Raw genomic sequence first — 20,777 nt, forward strand, 5'->3', positions numbered from 1 at the left:
GTCCTCTGATGGGTGGCTTCTCTTGCATGGCAGATGCACATTGTCCATTATAACTCAGACCTGTATCCTGATGCCATGACTGCCAGTAACAAGTCAGAAGGCCTCGCTGTCCTAGCCGTTCTCATTGAGGTAAGAGATATTTAAAAGATTCTGACATGAAATTTAAAGCAGGGATGAGATCGGGATTCAAACTTTTGTTTCCTGCACACCTGTTGGTAATAAGAATGCCTCCAGAGCAGGGGGCATTCCCCCCTAGGGTTCCTACTTCTCTTGGCCTGAAGGCAGCACTTTCTGTGGCTGGACAGCAGAAATGGGCACGTCCTTTGTGATGCTGAAAAAATGAGTCACAAGCCTTGTTGCATGAGGCGTGGGATCGGCCAGCTGGAGAGGACCTGTGGGGGAAGGGGATCATGACGCTGCCCCATCAGGTGTCTGCACCCCTGATGCAGCTCCTGGTGTCCAAGCTCCAACCTATACATGGACCCTGGAATGAATGCTTTCTTTAATCCCAGAAAATGGGAATATCTTCTGATTTGCTTACATTCTTTTCCCCTAATGAGGCAGCAAGTACATCATTACCCAACGTGTTTACTCTTATGACTTGGCTTTTGTGAACTCAGAGCTCCCCTAAGTCCTGGGTTAGATGAACATAGTAGTTGTGGCCTTCAGACTCATATCCAGATAATCAGGAGGACACACAGTACCCCATACCCTGGGACACTCAAGCTTGATGCTTTAATCTGAAAATAGGACATCCTGAGATGCAAGAGAGCAGGACTATCCCCACTAACTCTTAACAGCCTATGACCTATCTTAAATGTCCTAGTAAAGTGGATCCCTTAGGGAGGAGCTCAGTAGTGGTGGCTACACACCCCCAGCCCAGCCCTTCTGATAGCAATTGTCTATCTAGACTCAGTCTATAGTGTTCTGTCCCAGTTCAACCTGCCTGGTCTCTGTTGCAGGTGGGCTCCTTCAATCCATCATATGACAATATCTTCAGTCATCTTCAACATGTAAAGTACAAAGGTGAGGGGTCCTTGGATGCTTATTGACTCTCTGATGGAGGATGTAGTCACCCCCATGTGACTTTAAGAAAAACAAATGTAAGAGGTGGGTGCTGTCTGCGTTCACCAGGTTAAGGGCGGCAGGTTGTTGAGCAGTGTCGTGCGCAGGTCCTCGGTTTGGACGGCCATCGCTACGCTCAGCTGCACCTCTGCCATAGGGAGCCAGGCTGACGCCAGTGCCCCCAACGTGTCTCTCCAGGCCAGGAAGTGCACATCCCAGGCTTCAACGTTGAAGAACTGCTTCCTGAGAGGCCTGCTGAATACTACCGCTACAGAGGGTCCCTGACCACACCTCCTTGCCACCCCACTGTGCTCTGGACGGTTTTCCGAAACCCTGTGCAAATTTCCCAGGAGCAGGTAACCGTCGTGCCTGTCTGAGCCAGAGTTCACGTGGCACCTCAGTCCCTATTCTAACTAGCATTGTAATCAATAACTTGGTTTCCTCACTCAGAGTTTCATTGGCAGCTGTTCAAAACCTCTCCAAATATCACAAGTGCCTGAAAGCATGGCAGAAATTCCAGGCCGAGCCTCAAAAGAGGAGCTATCAAGTCAAGGGAGGAAAATGAATACACGTCTCCATGGTTCTTTAAAAAAGAGCCGTAAAGCTGCATTTGCTAATCTATCCATCAGTGGCTGGATGGTGTTCACTTCCCAGGCGGGAAGGAGCCTGGTTCCTGTATGGGGCAGAATAAAGACAGGATCAGGTTAAATCATTTAACAAATGAGGGAGCCGGGATTGCAGCAGTGAGTGAGTGAGGGTCCCTGCCCTCAAGAAGCTCACAGTGTAGTGCAAACTGGGGAACGAAATCCTTAGCCATCATCTACAAACCTCTCATGTTATAGGTGATGGAAGTGAGCTTGTGGGATCACCCGCTGGTTAGTGACAAAGCTGAGTCCCAAAGTCAGGTCATCTGAGTTCCAAGCCATCACTCATCCCTCTCTCTACTCATCCCAAAATTCTCGAGGAAGAAAGACGGCCCCCAGGAGCGGGGGTGGGGCCGGTGCTGCCCGTGCCCAGCCTCAGGAGCCCCGGACAGCTCTCCCAGTTGCTCCTTCTCTTTACTGTGAGCTTTGGAGCTGAGTAACCTAAATCAATGGCAGTAGGTAGACAGACAGGAATGAGGATGTGATGAGTCGAGAGATGAAATGTGGGGAAGCAGCTACATCCTAACGGAGGAACTGTCCTGGAAACTGATTATATAATCTGGGTGGGTGTATGCAAATGACCTGTGAAACTTACCTACCTCCTTTTATTCCTTGTGATGTGACCATCAGAACCATCCTGGAGCCCCTCTGGCTTAGAGCTGGGTTCCAGTTCAGGTTTATGAGAAGAACACAGTCCATGTCCACAGGAGCCTCCATGTCCACAGGCTTCCCTCCATGCGGGACAGATTCCAGGTGTAATCTGGAGCTGACAGTACTGCCCTGCCCTGGAACCTCAGGAGCTGGGAAGATAGACCAGCAGGCTCCCAGTTTCCCATACCCGTGGTGGGGGCAGTTCTCTGGCTTTTTTGCTGCTTCATTATGTCTCTCACCAAGCACCGCAGGGGCTGGTTCCAGAGGCTTCTCTCAAATGTGAGGAGAGAGCTTGCAGTGCTCCTCCCCAGGAAGGCCAGGCAGGGGGCATCACTCTGCCTGCGGGTGTGTTTCTGCTCTTCCCCTCAGCTGCTGGCTTTGGAGACAGCTCTGTACTGCACACAGCAGGACGACCCTTCACCCAGAGAAATGGTCAACAACTTCCGGCAGGTCCAGAAGTTCGATGAGGGACTGGTGTATGTCTCCTTCCAACAAGGTGAGGAGGTGCAGTGTTTGTGGGGGAGTGTGGTGCCAAGACATGCGTTTGGTAGGAAGTCGGTCTCTGCCATTGGTGCCCATAGGAGATGGGTCACCAGCACCTGGCTGCCACAGGAACCAGGGTGCGTGGAGAAGCTCTGGTGGGGGTGGGGAGTTATTTAGGTCTTCCTCTCCTGCTCTCTACTTCTCTGAGTCCTTGTAGAGAAGCATAAGCTGGGGCCTCCATGGGCCAGAATGCTCATTAAGCCTGAGAGTCTCCCACAGATGGGGAAAGTTCTTGGGGACTTTGTTCTGGAGAACGATCCCTTCTCCTAAGACACATGATAGGACTCTTTTCACAAGACCAGACTTCTAGCATCTCACACTAGGCTTTCTTGGCCTCAAAGGCTACAGCCGCCCATCTCAGGCCTGGCCAGGTGGTTCACGCACCACCACTATCTGGGGATGCTCCTTTGCTAGATGTAAACCAGTGGGCATAACCCATGTCTGTGCCACAGCAACTTGTGCCACAGGAGTAGAGTGCATCAGGCCAGAAAGCGCCTTTGTTCACTGCCTTTTTGTCTAATCTCCTTAGAGCCTGCATAAGCACAGGACACATGGTCCACACTGAACGAAGCTTAAGAGTTTGGCTTAGGCCTAATGCTATGAGGGCTCGATTCTTCCTTTTAAATCTGTAACAGTAATTCCGCAGAAGGGCATTCACATTTTTCCTTGCTCCGTTGCCTGTATCAATCCTGATGGAAGCCGAGGGTCAGGGGAAAGGGGTACAGGAGCCTCCGTGGGGCCTGTACCCTTCTTCAAAACTCCAAGTTCACTTTCTCATGGTAGATTCTCGGGCTGCTCCCAGCTTGGGGATCGTGGGTGGTCGGAGATGGGGCAGGTCCGTGGCAGTTCCACTTCATCCCCTTCCATCACTTGTGTGTGGAGCTGGGCCAAGAGTTCATAGTGAAAAGATGACCACATTAACCCACTTCTCAGAGAATCCACTCTCCTCGTCTCTCCTGGTGCACGTTTTTTTTTTTTGTTGTTCCTTTCTTATTGTAACTGTCATTTATTAAACTTAGCTGAACATATGAAGATTGTGTTTCAAGGCCCTTGCTAGAAAGCTTTAGAAACTTACACAAGACCAGAATTATGTCCTCTGTCAGTTACTTAATTAAAAACTGCCCAACAATTTTTCTTTTGTGTTCTCCTCTCCAGATACCACTAGTTAAGGTAATTTTGCTCTTTTCCTACATTTCTCAATCTGAAAACAGAATATGTGAACTATGGCCCTTACTGAAAATTGAGAATCTATATGATACATAACTACCAACTTCTTTTCTAGAAATTGACCCAAATGCACAGAATTACCCATTTGTGATCCATTCTGGATACAACATTCTCTTTTCCTATTCTGCTAAATGGAGAATGTAGTATTCCAGGGTTAAATGGAACTACATCAACTCTTAAATAAAATTAAAAATATAAAAACTCTGCCAGCGAATAAGGGACTTTGCCCACACAGATCAGGTAGAATTTTGCTTGTAATCCTAGGATTCTCTTATCAGCTCTGTTCTCTGAGCTAGTCTATGCACGCCCCGGGGAATAGGGTAACAGATACTCTCCCTATGGTCAGATGACCTAGGTTCGAGGCCTTGTGTTGTTTTCTCCTGGCTGTATGATATGGACAGATTGTGTACCTTCTTTGACCCTGGTTTCCTCAGCCATAAAATGCCAGGTTGAACTAGGTGACCTAAAGTCCTTTCAGTGTTAATGTTATGATTCTAAGTAAACACTAACAACTGCCAATCCTGACTTTACATTGCAGGGACAGAGTTTGAGGGCAGTTACAGAGGATCAGAAGAAACCATGCAGGAACTTGAGTCTGACTTCCAAAAGTAACCCCCACTTGTAATGATGGACTGTGGCACTGGATGTAATTAGCCATCTTCTTAGACCAGCTCAGGTCTAAGCAGCCGCTTGTAGAGTGGGCAGTGCAGGCAGGTTTGTAACAGAGTGCTTCAGTAGATTTCTCCCAGTTGGGCTGGGGGAGTGTGAGGGGCCTCTAAGCAGAAGCCTGCAGACCAGCTCCTGGCTTAGGGCTTCACGATCAAAGCCCAAATGCAGCTTTGCCACTGCCGCTCCTGCATGGCCTGCCCCGAGCTGCTGCTCCCATGAGTCCAGGCTGGGCCCAGCTTCCTCCCTGGAGTGACAGTCTCTGTGGCAGCCCAAGGCAAAACTGTTCATTTGGAGGCTGATTATAGAAACTTGGCCAGAATTCCCCCCTCCCTCTTACTTCCCAAAGGCTCAGGTAGCAAATGTGGCTGCTTCCCAAGGGGCAATGAGGAGGCAGGCCCAGAGGAGTGAAGCCCAAACTCCTCTGCCCAGGGAGGCCTGCCTTCACGAGGGCCTCTGACCCCCATCTTAGAGTGGGCCTCAGACTGTAACATGCCATTGCAGGTTTATGGAGAGCTTGCTTGTCAGCACAAACCTAGAGCAATTTGGACTCAATTATTTGTAGAGGCTTCCACTGAAGCACGTTTGTAATTTGAGTCTGGTTTACTCAGGGTTTTCTCTGGAAGTTAACAAGAACTCTGGAGTCAGAAAATTCTGCCAGGAGAGAAAAGTAATGTCAAGGAAGTCCTCTAGGAGAGAAAATACATAGACTTTGGGGGAAGATCTGCAGTTTAATCTGATTGGGACAATTGGGACAGAATCATTTAACTGCTTAGAAAAGGAGTCCAGGACCTGGTTTCTGTCCTTAAGGGGTTCATAGTCTAGCTACAACTTAGCTAACCTAGCCATAGGGCAGTTGCACAGCCTTGGCACTACTGATACTTTGGGCAGGACAGTTCTTGTGTGGGGAGCAGTCCTGTGCCTTGTAGCATTAGCAGCACCCGCGACCTCTACCCACTAGATGCCAGTGGCATGCCCTGGTTGTGACAGCCAAAACTGTCTCTGGACATTGCCAAGTGTCTCCAGGGGAGGAGAGACAGAGTTGCCCTTGATTGAGGATCACTACCCTGGAGGTTGTACAGTGACTTTACAAGGCCCGGAGCTGATTTTTCCACTGATGTCATAGAGTTCTAGAGTTTCATAACCCATGCCCTAGTCTTTATTCTTTTATGGCATGAATATTTCAATCTGGTGATGGTTACCCCTGAAACAATAAGATTGAAGTTACCGAGGTAGAACAAACAAACCGAAGAGAAGCCTTATTCCCTATTTTCCTTTAGAATTTGAGTTTATATTCTTTTTATATAATTAGGTAAGGCTAAGGGAAATGGCATGAGAGAGAACGACTCCCCCTTAGAAGAAGTGTACAAACCCCTTCCTCAGGGGTCCGCGTGCCTCTTTTTTATCTTTCTTTCTTTTTTTTTTTTTTATAAAAGATGACCAGTAAGGGGATCTTACCCCTTGACTTGGTGTTGTCAGCCCCCCGCTCTCCCAGTGAGCCACAGGCCAGCCCTTTTTTTTTTTCTTTCTTTTCTTTTTTTTTTTTTATAAAAGATGACCAGTAAGGGGATCTTACCCCTTGACTTGGTGTTGTCAGCCCCCCGCTCTCCCAGTGAGCCACAGGCCAGCCCTTTTTTTTTTTCTTTCTTTTCTTTTTTTTTTTTTATAAAAGATGACCAGTAAGGGGATCTTAACCCTTGACTTGGTGTTGTCAGCACCACGCTCTCCCAGTGAGCCACAGGCCAGCCCTTTTTTTTTTTTCTTTCTTTTCTTTTCTTTTTTTTTTTTTTTTGTCTTTTTTTGGGGGTCCAGGTGCCTCTGGAATACAAGTAGCAACTTTCCCCGGAATCCCCTCATCGTTCTTATCCTCCCTCCCCTTCGTACACATTTTTCGCTCTTGCATGTTCCATTTCTTGTTGCCTTTGGTTAAAACGCCTGCTCTTTATGGCAAGGTGAAAGTCATGGCAGGCACTTTTTTCAGGTCTTAAATGCCTATTTCAAATGGCACAGACGGAAGACTTGAGTGGAAGGGGAAACAAGCCTCATTATCCTCAAGGTGGGCTCCTGAAGGGGGGATTGCATCGTGGGACCAGTTCAGGCTTCACGGGAAGTCAGAGCTCTAAGTGAGGAAAGGGGAAAGATGGCAGAGGCAGATGTACGTCCCTGCCTTCTTGGTTCCTTCAAGTTGACCTCTTCCCAGCCAATGGCACCAACACTGGGTCCATATGGTGATGGGTAATAAAGTCAGAGGCCATCAAACCTAAATCTTGAGTATCATCTAACCCTAGCTTCAACAAGTCACAGCAAGGGAAACTTGAGGGACGAAAGGAAGCCAAAAAGTTTCTATAATCATGTCTGTAGTGGGCTTGCTCTGAGCAATTGCATGTCACCGGCTGCAGAGCCCAGAGCCAGCTGAGGCACACTGGGACCAGAGAGCTGGACGGCCAAGGAGGGGGGCTGTCACCACAGCAAATCTGCGGAGTAGTGCAGTTAGAATCTGCTTGACCCCAGGTGACCTGGGTAGTCTTATAAAACCTTAAAAGGAGAGACAGAAATCTTACACAGCTAAGATGGCTAATTATTTAATTTTTTAATACCAGAATGTATGCACGGTGGTTATTGACCTGTGTTTCTTTAAGTTTCTATTTATTTATAAATAAAAACTATTATATGGAAGAGTATCATCAATTCTTCCAAAGTATCCAAATGAGTAACCAGGGGCGTTCCCACTGTCAAATCCCTAAATCGGGGACTGAACAGGCAGGAGCAATGGTCACAGGTGCTAACAAGTGAAGTCCTAGTCCCTTCAACATACCACGTGTTTCCTGGGTGTAGCCTGAGTCATGCACTGTGGGGAATGGAAAACCCCACCGTGGATGTCTTCTGGCTCCTAACAGCAAGTCTCTGGCACAGAGCAGACCGTGTTCAGGAAAGACAGTGGAAAAAGGGGTCAGGCCGAAGACTGGATTCCCCCTTGTTGAGGTGGCCCCAGCTGATCTCTTCATATTGTCTCCCCATGGCACCTGCCCCTGCCCTCTCAGTCTCTGTGCCACCAAACTGTAGGGCCTCCCTTAACACGGCAGGTGCTTTCAAGTGTACACACTATTCCCTTTGTCTGGGATGCCCCTTTCCCTTGTCCACATGGAAAATTCTTTCAAGACCCCACTCTAATCATATCCTCCTGGAAGTCTTCCCCATTCCCCTGGAGGTGACGTACAGTCTCCTTCTTCAGTGAGGTCAGAACAACCTATTTATCTCTGTTATGGTACTTGGCATACCACAGAATAATTATTTATTATCATACAGTAAAAACAAAGAAAAAGAAAAAAAAATGTAAAATGTATGTGTTATATGCACACTACAAGCTCATTAAGGACAGGGATGATTGACATCCAACTCATTTTTTATGCCTGGCCTTGTAGCTGGTGCTCATAAGCTTGTTGAAAGACTGTAACCAGCCCTCTCTTATCCCATCCCGTCACTAGTGTCTTCTCTGCAGAACTATTTACACATAAGCCTGGCCAGTTGTCATATTCGAGTTTTATGAAGTCTTATTTTGCTCTGTTCTCAATTTGCCAACAATGTTAAAATCAACCCATTTGTTTAAGAAAAACTAAAGATCAGAACTTACTGTCAAGTTTTGAAGGTATGGGAGGAAATCGCGTAGAGATGCTGTCATGTTTCTGTGGCTCTGGCTTGACAGGAATTATAAGGCCCTGGTTCTGTCATTCCTTCGGCACCCGAGAGCCTGGGCCACCGAAGGCAGCTTGCAGTGCTAAGCACCCAGTGCTGGCATTGTGACCATCCCTGCTGCTCCAGGACTTAGGCCCCTTAGAGCAATATGGCTTTCTGCTCTGGGCATGCATTCCTGCAATCTGGAAGGCAAAGCCTTCAGTCCTTATCATGGTTATATGAACCCAGTGCTCTTGTGTAATCTGGTGGAATCTTTTTGACAGATTTCTTTGAAGATATTATTTATTTATTGGGTTTCATAGTGTTAATAAAGAAATCTTCCCAGTTAATAAGTACTCGAAATATAGTTATGCTGTGTGGTTGTTAAGGGCCTCTTCCTTGCTTTTCTTACCAAAGCATCATCCAGAGAAAATACTAGTGTTGTAGTTCCTTGACTCTGTAACTTTTATTAAGCATAATAATGGGAGTTTTTACTATCCTCAACTGGATTATATGTATTTAAATTATCAACCCCCTGGTAAAACTAAGCTCTCCTGGCCTCTTTTACAAGATTGGACACTGCTAAAGGCCCAGATATGTATATATGTTATCACTATGTAATATGCCACCTACAAAAACAGTCCATACTTTAAAATAATCATTTGAAAGGAAAAGTATTGTATTTCACAATCAAACGGGACTGCAAATAGAGCTAGAAAATACTAGACCTTTGTTCCAGGAACCCCAGGATGTGTAAATGAGGTGCTTGTTCCTCCCGCTGGTCTTTTCTGTGTTTACCTTTGAGTCTTCAGAAGACCTCAAAAGCGGTTAACCAGCATCCCTCATCCAGCAAGATGCCAGTGGAAGACGCAGCTCCTGAGCCAGCCAGAACAGGTAGCAAGGCCCTCGTGGCAAGCCACCCGCTGACCTTCTCCAGGTGTCTCTGTCTTCCTGGAGGAGGCGTGTGACCATCAGACTCTTCTGTATCTGTGTGACTTCCTTCTGTGTGTCACGCTGCCCTGTCTCTGTTCTCCTGACTTGCACCAGAGCACTTTGTGCAGAGCAGGCATCTCCCCCACATCTGCAGGCTCGCCCTCTTACCAGCCAGCTCAGGAGTCCCTCCTCTTGAGTTCTCATTGGTGGCTCCTGAAGGCCATCTCTCTGACCCAGCCTATCTCCATGTCTACCGTCTGTCCCATTGTTCTTCAGTGAGAACTGCCTGTCTTATTTTCTGTTCAGAAACAAGCCATTTTTTTGTTAAGTCTGAAGATAGATTTCTCTGGCTCTGCCCCTCCCTGCGCCATCTTTGATGCCTGTTTTCTACAACGCCCCAGAAGCTGGACTCGCACCCAGATGAGGCTCTGTGTTAAACAGGCTTTGGCTTCTCTCTCTCTGGCCTTTAGTTCTCCAATCGCCCTGATGGTTCTCCCTGTGCCTTGAAAGTCTTGCTGATTTTCCCTCTCCCTTTAGTTAGCAATGAAACCGAAGCCCTGTGAGCTTGGTCCACCTCTGCAGAGAAGCTGTGCCTTGGTGATGGTTGGTGCTGTCTTGATGGGCAGGGACAGCATTCCACCAGCATCTTTCTGCCATGGGCTTCAGGAGGTAGTAGAACTCTTAGGTGACATCCTTGCCAGCATTCTTCTTTAGTGGCTTATGCTCTTTGCTTGCTCAGTCAAGCTGTTTTGTTTTTGCTGCATCAAAGTCCCAGTCTCTGGGGGCTTCCTTGTCTTTTCTTCATGGCTGTTTGGTCTCATTTCATTGTGTCCGAGAAGGGGCAATTTAGGCCCTGACAAGTGGGTATCTAGGGGCAAAGAGCTGGGGTTTGAACGCTGGATTAAATTATGCTGATGTTTCCAGGGCTGATTACAGTCAGGAGCACTGCACAGTGAATGGGGGAAGCCAGACTCCCTCCAGAGAAGCCACCAAGCTGGGTCATGTGCTCTTGCAAAATGTCTCATCCTGGGGCCTTGCTCTTCCTAGACTTTGTTCAGCTCCCTAAGGCCATGACATGAAGGGCATCTCCTCCAGCCACACACTAGGGCTGCTCAGCTATTTAGGGGGCCTGTGTGGCTCTCAGGATGTTTAAGATGACTGAGATAGACATAACTTTAGAAAGTGTCCCGCTTGGATGGCTTAGCCAAATAGTTAGGCTTACTAGTAATAGTCTTTATGTGGCAAGAACTGGTTTGGCACCACAAGCATCTGGAGCTTTAGGAACAAAGAACAAAAGTGTATTTCATCAAAGGCTTGGAAAAGAAACCACAACTAGGTTTTATGTTTGTTTTTTTTAGATCCCAATGAACAAGGTCTCTGGGTACCTTTTTAAAAAAACCAACAAACAGAAATACCAGGTTACACTGTGCAGAGGCCACAGGCCAGGCAGGGACAAGAGCATGTGCTGTACAAACACTTGAAGCTCTCTCCAGGTGGAGACTCGTGTCCTGAGCGCCTCCCCAGGCCACAGACTGGTCCTTGTGTTCAGGTTACAAGAAAAGGCTTGGAGCAGGAAATCTGGCCAGGGGAACCCCCTCTCTCTGCCACTTGGGAGGCCATGAGCTACTGGCGGTGGCCAGCAAGAGCAGGGAGAACAGGCCACCCTGTCCTTGGGGACGGCTCTTCTCCATGCCTGCTCTGCTCACCCTCACAGCAGCCTGGGGCCACCTGGGGCCAGCCTTGGACCAGGGAGGCTTTGCAGCCTCCTTGTGAGATTGCAGAAGAAAACAGTAGGAAAAACACATGGCTGGTGGCTCCTGGGGAATCAGCCAGCCTCCAGCCACAGCACAGGAGAGGTGGGAGCAAAACCTCACCCTGTAGCCTCAGGTCTGATTCCCTGGGTGTCAAGTGCCCCGAGGAGAGTTGCTGACACTCTCCTGGCACCTCACACCTGGCCAGGGCTCCCTGGGGTCTCAGTTGCCACAGTGAGCTCTATGGGCACAAGCACTTCTGTGTGTCAGGCTGAGTGGCCACTGTCTGTATAGCTCTGGCTTCCAGTGTGAGTTAGAACCATTCCCTCTAACCAACTTTCCCCTGACACTACAAGTTTCTACTAAGATCAGAATACCACCAGATAAAAGGGTATGTGGAAATAAACTTTCTTTAGATGGATGCCCTGACTTGGAGAATGGGGAATAGTTGTAAAAACCTGAAAGAAGCAGGCTAGGGGTGGCCCAGAGTAGACGTCATGACTGGGTTCCTCTGCTCACTCAAGAAGCCGGATTCACACTTGACCTCCCCCGCTCCTCCCTGCGGCCCTGGGGAGGTCCCTACTAGGCCGACTGTGCTATTTCACCTTAGATAGAAAAGCACTAGTTCAGCCCCACTGAGGACTCCTAACACCCCATTTATCCCCAACAGAAACTTGCTGGGAGAAAGTGTAATCCTCTGCTTCCATGTAGCAGAGGAGGTAGGCTGGTACGGTGGAGGAGTTTGTCCAGTAGAGCTGAAGCAAATAGAACTAAACGACGATGATAGACTGGATGGGGTAGGGAAGTCTGATGCAGGTTCCTTGTTGAGGAAGAGGGGCAGGTACCAGAGAAATAGACAATAGCCTGCCCAAGTGGCCTCTGATTCCTACCCTTCCTCACCTTCTCTCTTTAGCCACATTGTTTTAAAAGCTGAAGTCCTGCCCTGGCAGAGACGCTGTGATAAAGGAGCATGAGGAAGCGGGATCACTGTATGCCCCAGGTGGGCAGTTCCCTCACCTCCATCAGCAGACGGTGAACAGCCCCAGAAGGTCTGCATAAGCCCCGCACCACCAAGCAAACCAAAGGTGGAGCTGTTCTGGACACACTGGTCAAATCCAGCATGGATTGACTTAGACTAATTTCCAATCTTTTCCTTCCCCCTGTTAAGCGCAAATCCTTACCAACACAGGACTGAGTCTGGGTATGTGGCCGGCTGGCCAGCTGTGCATGCTGCAGCTGAGTGATTACTGTGATTCTCGGTGTGATCTGGGCCTGTGACACTTCCAGCCCATCCTCTCTGCTTCTTTGTGCTGTCGCTCTGGCTCCTGGCCCCCTCCTTGCTATGGGTTTTACCCTCAAGTCTCTCTCCAATTCAAAGATGAACTGCCAATCAAGCGTTGCTCTAATGAAAGGCCTAATCGCTCTTCAGCACGTGTACATTCAGAGAGCCCATCTAAGGTCTCCTGTTGGTCATGGTGGGAGGTCATTGCCTGAAAACATACCTGAGCCCAGTGTGGAGGTCAGGTGGCTGGCTGTGACCTTGACAATGGGCTACTGGTTGTTTGGAACTTCTTAGGACTATGCATTGGAACTTGGTGGCAAAACTGATAGACATCCCAATGGGCCTTAAATCCAGCAAGCAAAGATGGAGTAGTCCTTATTCTGTAGCACAGGGTTTCTCAAAGTGTGGTTTATGGACCACATCACCAGCATCAGCTGGAGCAGTTTGGTAAAATGCAGATTGCTGGGCCCCACACCAAACTGACTGAATCTCAGTCTTGGAGGGTTGGGCTAAAACAAAAATCTACATTTTGAACAAGCTCCTCTGTTGTTACTTGTACAAATTTGAGAGCCCCTGCTAGAAAACCACCACAATTTGCAAATGGCCCCCTCTAAAGTACTCCAGCAAGTCCCACCAAGCCAAAGACCAGACTCTGAGAACAGAGATGGGGAAATCATACCTTTATTGTGGGTGATTATTCAGCTGGATGTGATTTCACACCTGTGTGCCGTGGGGATGAGCGGAAGGGGAGGGGGGAATGTAATGTGTGCCCTGCCTCTTCACCAGGCATCATCCTTTCGGTGGCCCTGGCTGGTGTCCTCAGCATCTGTGTTGTCCTGGCAGTGTCCATTTGGCTTTTCAGAAGGAAGAAGAGGTGAGCTGGGTCTGAAATGGGACTGGGTGGCTTATGTGTCCACAGCAATTGGACTGTCTGGGAAGACAGCCAGAATGTCACCTGGACCAACACTTACCCGAGAAATGCTATTCCCAAAACACCAGTGCCCAGACCTGCTTTGCATGGGACACTGTTTGTGCAGGGGTCACTGTGCTCATATTTGGAGGTGTGCAAGCCAGCCTTACTGCCACTGCTAATTACCTGTCTGACCTCGGACAAGACTCTTGATTTGGGGCTTGTGCCTAAACACGAGCAACAAGGCTGTCTTACTAAGATCTTTCCATCTGGTTTTTCTTCTGTGAATCCAAAAAGAAAAATGAAGGAAAATCTGGTTTCCCAATCATATTAGCTATTAATGCCTTTTGCCTGTGTTTTTACTGTCATGTTTAGCTTTTCCGAAAACCTAATTTATTTTTCCTAGTATGAAAAATAAAAAGGTTGCCAGGAACCCTGTTATGGAATCAAAGGTTTGAAATAGGGGTGATGATAAGACCTTCTTCAAAATGCAGGTCTAGTATTGTCAGCTGTTAAAAGAACAGGTCCCATTTTGGTTAATGCTTTACCCTTGGGGGTATTCCCTCCCAAGGCCAACAAAATTAGGGAAAGGTCCTAAAGAGAGGAATCTGACTTCTAAAACTTGCCTCATTCCATAGCTGAGTCTGGCTGCTTTCCGGCTCTCCCTCTCTCCTCTTTTACTAACGAGACTTGTGTTTTCTTGTTGTTCCAGTAGCAAAAAAGGTGACAGCAGCAAGGGAGTCATTTACAAACCAGCCATCAAGAAAGAGACTGAGGCCCATGCCTGAAGTACCTGGCACTCCCAGGCATGTTCAGGGAAGGACCTTGCTTTGGACACTACACAGTTTGGCTCTCTGGACACTTGAAACACCTCCAGGTGTTCTCTGGAGCTCAACCTGCAACACCCCAGACCCTCAGGGAGCCTCCAGTTGGGTGTCCTCCTGCCCTGGTGCCATGGCCACCCCCAGTGCGATCCATGGATGGGATGAACTCTCAGACCAAGAGGCAGAAACTCTGAGCTGTTTGCTGTATCTGTGTGAGATTGTAAGGTGGTTTGGACTCTGGGGTCACAAAGCAAGCTGCCTTCTGGTGAGGTATTACTGGTTGGAAACGCTTTCATCCAGGGCTTCACTCGGGTGTACTTTCAAGTGTCCTGGCAATTCTGCTTATTCTCCAAGCTTTTCACACCAGATTGTGCACTCTCTGCTTAGGTTTTGATTTTGAAACTCAGCTTCTTTCCTCAGAGGAGGGGTCATCTCCCTCTGATTTCCTTCTGCTATGACAAAACCTTTAATCTGACTTCACAACTCAGGGGTAAGAATTGAGACAGGGCGGGTCAAGTGATGGAGAGAAAAGGAAAACAAGAGATACACATTTTAATATATTAGGAGCATTTTCAGAGACTTACAGAAAGGCAGTTTCAAGTTCCATTTCTTGGTGGAGATGAGAAAGGAGACAGAGACAGAGAGTGAGAGAGAGACAGAGAGAGAGGAGAAGGGAGGGGCTGGGAGAGAGAGGAGAGGACACAAATGGTCTGGGAGAGTCTGTTTTGGAATCAGAATTGGAATAATCATAAGCTGTTTATCAAAACATAATGTGAGGACAGAATATTAAGTCCAAACCCAATCTCCTGTCAGTGTGGTAGATATGTTTGGTACTCTATATAAATAATTAGGCTATTCCTTGAGAATGTGCTGTTGCTTTCAATCTCCTAGAGTAGACGTGAGGTCTGAGATGACCCAATCTGCTTTTGAATGTAGAGGAAACAGAGGCAAAATGATTGTAGAGCTTCGTCTCCTTTGCTCAAATTCATTTCTGCCACTTCTGCAGTGTCCCTACTGACAACCTGGAATTGGGACTTATCTACTCCTCTGACTTAGAGGATGTCGAATTGTGGTTTAGTTATATTTTCATGCTGTAAAATCAGGAAGTTACCTGTGTCAGGGCTGGCATTGTCATGGTATCTAGGGACCAATAAAAATGGGGCATTACGGGCCGGCCTGGTGGCGCACTGCTACAGTGCGCCGCTTGGGAGCGCGGCAACGCTCCCGCTGAGGGTTCGGATCCCACATACAGACCAGTTCCCGCTCACTGGCTGAGCGAGGTGCGGGCACGGCACCGAGGGTTGCGATCCCGTTGCCGGTCCTGGTCCGGTACGGGCGCGACACTGAGGGTTGCGATCCGTTGCTGGTCACGAAAAAAGACAAAAAGGAAAAAAAAATGGGGCATTACTAAGATTCTCCATGTTCTTCCCCTCAAGTCACACCAGCAGTTTCCGAGAAGACTTAACTCCTTTTTCATTTTCCTTCTGTAGCAGTGGGAGCCCCATGGAGGTCAGCTAAGTTCGTGACTGAGAAGGAACCTCTTTTTTTTTTTTTTTTTTTTATAAAAGATGACCTATAAGTGGACCTTAACCCGTGGCCTTGGTGTTATCAGCACCACACTCTCCCGAGTGAGCCACAGGCCAGCCCTCAAGAAGGAACCTCTGCCACTGACCCCTAATTGCTAGTGCTTTGCAGTTCACAGAGAATTTGCTGATTCACAATCTCATTTTGACAGCATGGAATGTCCTCTTGAAGCACAGGTTTCTTTATAATATCTTTTTCCTTCTACTCCTCCTTCCGATGCTGAGAATTCTTCTCCACTATCACAACTTTTCGTAGTGATGGCAAGTCCTGTGTTTTGTGACCTGATGGGGTATCACACGTGTGTGTTTGTCTGTATTTCTGTGTGCGTGCATGCATGAGACTTCTGACAGCCTTGGAGCCTGGGGTGGCGTCCCACTTGCCATCAGCATGCTTGATGCATCATCAAATGGCAATAGGGACAACCCTCAGGATGCAGCAACATGAATTAGGTGTTTTCTTGGGCTTGGTCCCAAACTGCCAGTCAGAAACCAACATAAACCACTCCAGAGCAGTGGGGCTGTCTTTCAAAAAACCCTGTAGACCTTTTGTGGATGAGTTTTGTGAGAGAAAACAGAGATCATTGTGCCTGGCACAAGGGCTGTTCATATAAAGGAAGACTTAGTAGGAGGTGAAAAACAGTGGCATTCTCCTTGCCTCTTCCCTGCAGCGCAGCCCAGGCTTGCAGCCCTGGTGGCTGAGACCAAACAAAGCTGGGGGGAGCACAAAGAATGCTCCAAGGACCAACGCTGTAACTTTTTTGCTTATCCTTGTGGGACTTCTTATGGGACTTCCCGAATTAGGAAACCTGTCTCCAGGTTCTCGCTCATTCCATTGACACCAGCTGCCTCCAAAGGAAACCAGTGCTGTGGTGTGTGAAGCTTGGCTGTGTACTGGACAAAAACAAGGCACAGAGGCAGATAACAAAAACAAGGCACAGACTGGGCAAAGACCTTGGCAAAGCCTCCAGCTTCTCTGGCCTTTACTTTGCCTCTCACCAATGGGAGATATCAAGTCTCTTTGTTCTGTTTCTTTAGTGTTATCCGGTACAAATGGTAAAAGCCTGTATCTGTTTCTTTAATAGACATTCGAGAATTTGCTACATTGACTCTCTAATCTCATTTCAAGTTCAGATTCTCAAGTCCTCTGCCCTTCACTAAACTCTCTGAAGGCCTCCTGACCCACCCTTGGGAGGCTTCAGACTGCTGCACTTGGACCTGTGCCTTGGACCATAGGCCACTGTGATGATGGTCTGTTTAGCACATCTGTATTTATTGTAAGAATGATTGTAATGAAGACATACACTGTAAATATAAGAAATTATAAATAAAATGTTTTTCACGTCAGACTGATTTTTTGGAGGTGAGGTTAAAGCATTGCTATTTGCAAAGCACTTTGTTGCCCCCTGCCTGGTGACACATCACTAATGAGAACAAATAATAATGTCATCTGCATCCAGGTCTTAGAACTGGGATCCAAAGGAGAACACACTGATGGACTTAATCACTTACTGAAGATGGAGGCCTATGGCATGTGTAGCCCTGGATCACACGGCTGCTCAGTGGAGCTGGGAAGTCTAGGGTAATCAGGAAGAGGCTCAGGGAGGAGGTGGGATTGGAGCTGGGCCTTGATGAACAAATCAGATTTCAACAGATGGATGGAAAAGAGGGAGAGGTTCCTAACCAAAGAGACATGAACATAGAGAACAGGTCCTATGTCTCTTTTTATTCCTGAGACTATTGTACCTCTTGTATATTGTCTGTTGCCTTATTTTGGATCTTTTTCGTAAAACATGCTATCATCCTCTATACACTCTTTTGTCTAAAACCAGATTTCACATTCTGGTTTGCTAAAAGAGGCAGTCGTGTAAAGGTTACAGATAGACACCATCATTCTTTGAGTCATTTAGAAACTCTCTGATTCTCACATTAATTGCCCTAGGACTGAGATGGGTGTACTGTTCAAGGGTAATTTTGCTCCAGTAGGTGATATAGCAGCTGGCCCAGCTTTGGAATAGAAACATTACAAAACCCTCCAGGTTCTGATAGTCTCTTCAGTTGGACAAGGATTCTTCAGTTCCCCCCTTTGGCATCCTTCCAGTTGTCACAGTCACTTGCAGTGATGAAGACACAGAGTTCCCATGAAATGCTCATTCCTTGGGCTTGCTCCCATTCCACTGGGGGGAGCACTTCCTGGAGTAGGCAATGAGCACCTCCCTTCCCTCTCCATAGCCTTTCTCCCTGTTCCCTGAACTCAAGATTCATCTGCGTGGATGACAGGGAGGCATCATGGTGAGAGCCACAGGTTGGCAGAGGGGACTTACACTCCACTTCAGCTTAGCCATTACCTCATCTACATCCAGCTACATTGACATTCCAGAGCACACAGGACAAGAGAAACATAATAAAATACAATGCAAGACACACAGGAAATTTTAAACTTTATAGAAGCCACACTGAAAAAAGGTAAAAGAAACAAGTGACATTAATTTTAATAATATAATTTTATATAACCCAACAGATCCCAAATACTATAATTTCACATGTAATCAATATTTAAATATATTTTAATTTTTCCATCGTTATTTTCAAAATCTGGTGTGTATTTTACACTCATAGCACATCTTCACTCAGATGCTAAATTTTCCTTGTAAATATTTTCTGTATTTAGATTACATAAAATTTACAGTTGAAGTAGCAGATTCATACACCCAAGTTGCTCCAAACGTTTTCCCAAATAACTGAATCAATTACCAGCTTTTGAATTTAAATGTGTTAAAATAAAATAGCGTTTCTCAGTTACACTAGCCTCCTTCCAAGCGTTCAACAGCCACCTGCGGCCACTGGCCACTGCCGTGGACGGCGCAGATGTGGAAGATAACCTCCTTTGAGACACTCTTTGTAAGGATTAAGCCTAGAGGACTTGAAAATAAACCCTGGAAGAAAGCCAGACGGGGGGCGGGGCGGAGATGGGGAATGGGAGGGGTTAGTCTACGGAGGGAGGGAGCGAGACAAGAGGGCAGGAGGAAAACCGAGCCAAGAAGCACAGACCAGGAGACCTTACACTCGGCTCCTGCCGGGCGGGGGCTTCTCGGCGCTCCCGGCCCTAGCCACGCCCCTCGGCCACGCCCCGGGGTCCGGGTGCTTTTGCTAGAGCTCGGCCACGTGGGATCCTGGTGAGCCGCAGCAGGGCCTTGCTGCGGGACTCTGGCCAGCTGCCGGGTGCTAACTGCGACAGACAGACACAGACAGACACGCGCACACTTTCTTCCCGACCCGGCCAGCCCGAAGGGGTTAGATCCTGACGAAGTCGTGCAGGTCTGAAACCCAAGTCGTTTGATTTGTTAGCTCTGCCCGCCCCTCACGTTACAAGGGGTGGCCTTCCTCCAAGGTGTCGGGAGAAGTCCTGTCCTGGGCCTGGTGACGAGAGGAAACGTGACTTCTGCGGCCACCTGCCGGGAAGCGGAGGCACCACCCGCGCCTGGCCGCCTTGGCGCCAACACCCGCACTGGAGATGGCTGGGCCGGGGCGCCTGGTCCTCCGGCTCGGAATCAACTGTAGCAAGGTGTTGGGGGAAGGTGTGAGGCCCAACAAGGCCTTGGAGGGAGGTCCACGTGCTCCGCCCAGGCCCCGGCAGTGTAAAGGCCAAAGACTGGGCAGCAATAAGGGCCAAAGTACTTTGCTGTACTGAATAATTCACCATAAAAAATGATTGCAAGCAGGTCAGCGTATCATGACTGCAGGTCAACCAGGCATTCAGTAATGCCTCTTGTACACTCTTGACTGCTTCGAAGCACCTTCTCTCCGTTATGCAACACCCCAGGTGCCGGCGAAACACTGCCCTATCTTCCAAGTGGGAGACGGTGGCTCTGGCCAGCTGCTAAGCCAAGCCCATACAGCACCCACAGCGCTGGGCTTTTTAGCGGCAGTGGCCACCCTCCACAGCTCCAGTGATCCGGAAACACCTTCCCGTAATGGGATTTACCATGCTTCTTCCAGTCATGCAGTAACCTCATAAAAACCACAGGCTAAAGGCACTAAAAGCATTTGTGCCAATGATTTCCAAAATGTCAACAAAAACTTTCTGCCTGCAATCTGCTGGTAACATTAAACTCTGGCCTCTTCTCAGGAAAAGTCTGACCAAGACTCACCCACTGCAATTGGGCAGAGGAGTCCACTTAGCTCCTGGGATGTTACCCTCACCTCTTAATTCAGCAAACCAAATTCCTAAGGTCACATTCATTAAGCTTTCTCTTTCGTTACAGCTGAACTGGAGAGAAGGCATACACACACGCGTAGTGTGTGTGTGTTTATATATGTAGTACATTTATATATAGTGAATATATATTCCATTTAATATGGAAAAGTCTAAAAAATGCAAACTAAACTATAGTGACAGAAAGTAGATCAGTGGTTGTGTGGGGATGAGATGGAGTGGGAGATGGAGGGATTACTAAGGTGTATGAGAAATGGTTGAGGTGATGGATATGTCCATTATCCCGATTGTGGTGATGGTGATGGTTTCTCCACATATGTCAAAATTGTCCAAAGTTTACAATTTAGATATGTGCCATTTATCTTATATCATTATACCTCGATCTGTTTTTTAAAAAAGAAAAGAAAGGAAAGGAAAAAAACCCACACAGCCAACCATCCTGCCATTTCCACTGAGAGCTTATCTCCTCTTGGCCCACTTGGAAGGAGAAGTTTGGCTAGGGCTGGCATAGCACTTTCCTCAGACTCCCCTGTGTGGGAGCCCAGGAAAGAGTGTGATCTCTATTCACATGGCCAGCTATGACCTTGCAATATTGTAAGTCAAAGTCATTATTTCTGCTTGAGTTCACTCACTTCAAATATTAACTTTTAATTACCTGCAATGAAGACAACAAACACAGGGCTCTTGAGTTCAAGGGCGGACTGAGGCAAATCTGTGTCAGTGATGACACAGTCAACCAGCCTTCTCTGGAAGAAGCAAAGACTTTTCTGGTGAGGTAGGTAATAACCCATTAGTTCATCTGCTGAAACTAGT

At 47.7% G+C, this 20,777-nt stretch overlaps 1 protein-coding gene across 2 annotated transcripts in view; it reads left to right on the top strand.

Annotated features, from left to right (window-relative positions):
- The window catches only part of CA12 (carbonic anhydrase XII), a 49,538-nt gene extending 35,406 nt beyond the window's left edge, over positions 1-14,132 (top strand). Inside the window, exons 5-11 of one of the 2 annotated variants that reach the window (XM_008568865.1) lie at positions 34-129; positions 963-1,026; positions 1,264-1,421; positions 2,730-2,856; positions 12,321-12,353; positions 13,221-13,308; positions 14,060-14,132. In XM_008568865.1, coding sequence (XP_008567087.1) covers positions 34-129; positions 963-1,026; positions 1,264-1,421; positions 2,730-2,856; positions 12,321-12,353; positions 13,221-13,308; positions 14,060-14,132 — 639 coding nt within the window. The remainder of the gene's footprint in view (positions 1-33; positions 130-962; positions 1,027-1,263; positions 1,422-2,729; positions 2,857-12,320; positions 12,354-13,220; positions 13,309-14,059) is intronic. The other variant, XM_008568866.1, reaches the window with a different exon arrangement.
- The last annotated feature ends 6,645 nt before the right edge of the window (positions 14,133-20,777 follow it).

This window comes from Galeopterus variegatus, unplaced genomic scaffold (assembly GCF_000696425.1).
Source record: "Galeopterus variegatus unplaced genomic scaffold, G_variegatus-3.0.2 Scaffold448, whole genome shotgun sequence".
Lineage (NCBI taxonomy): Eukaryota > Metazoa > Chordata > Mammalia > Dermoptera > Cynocephalidae > Galeopterus > Galeopterus variegatus.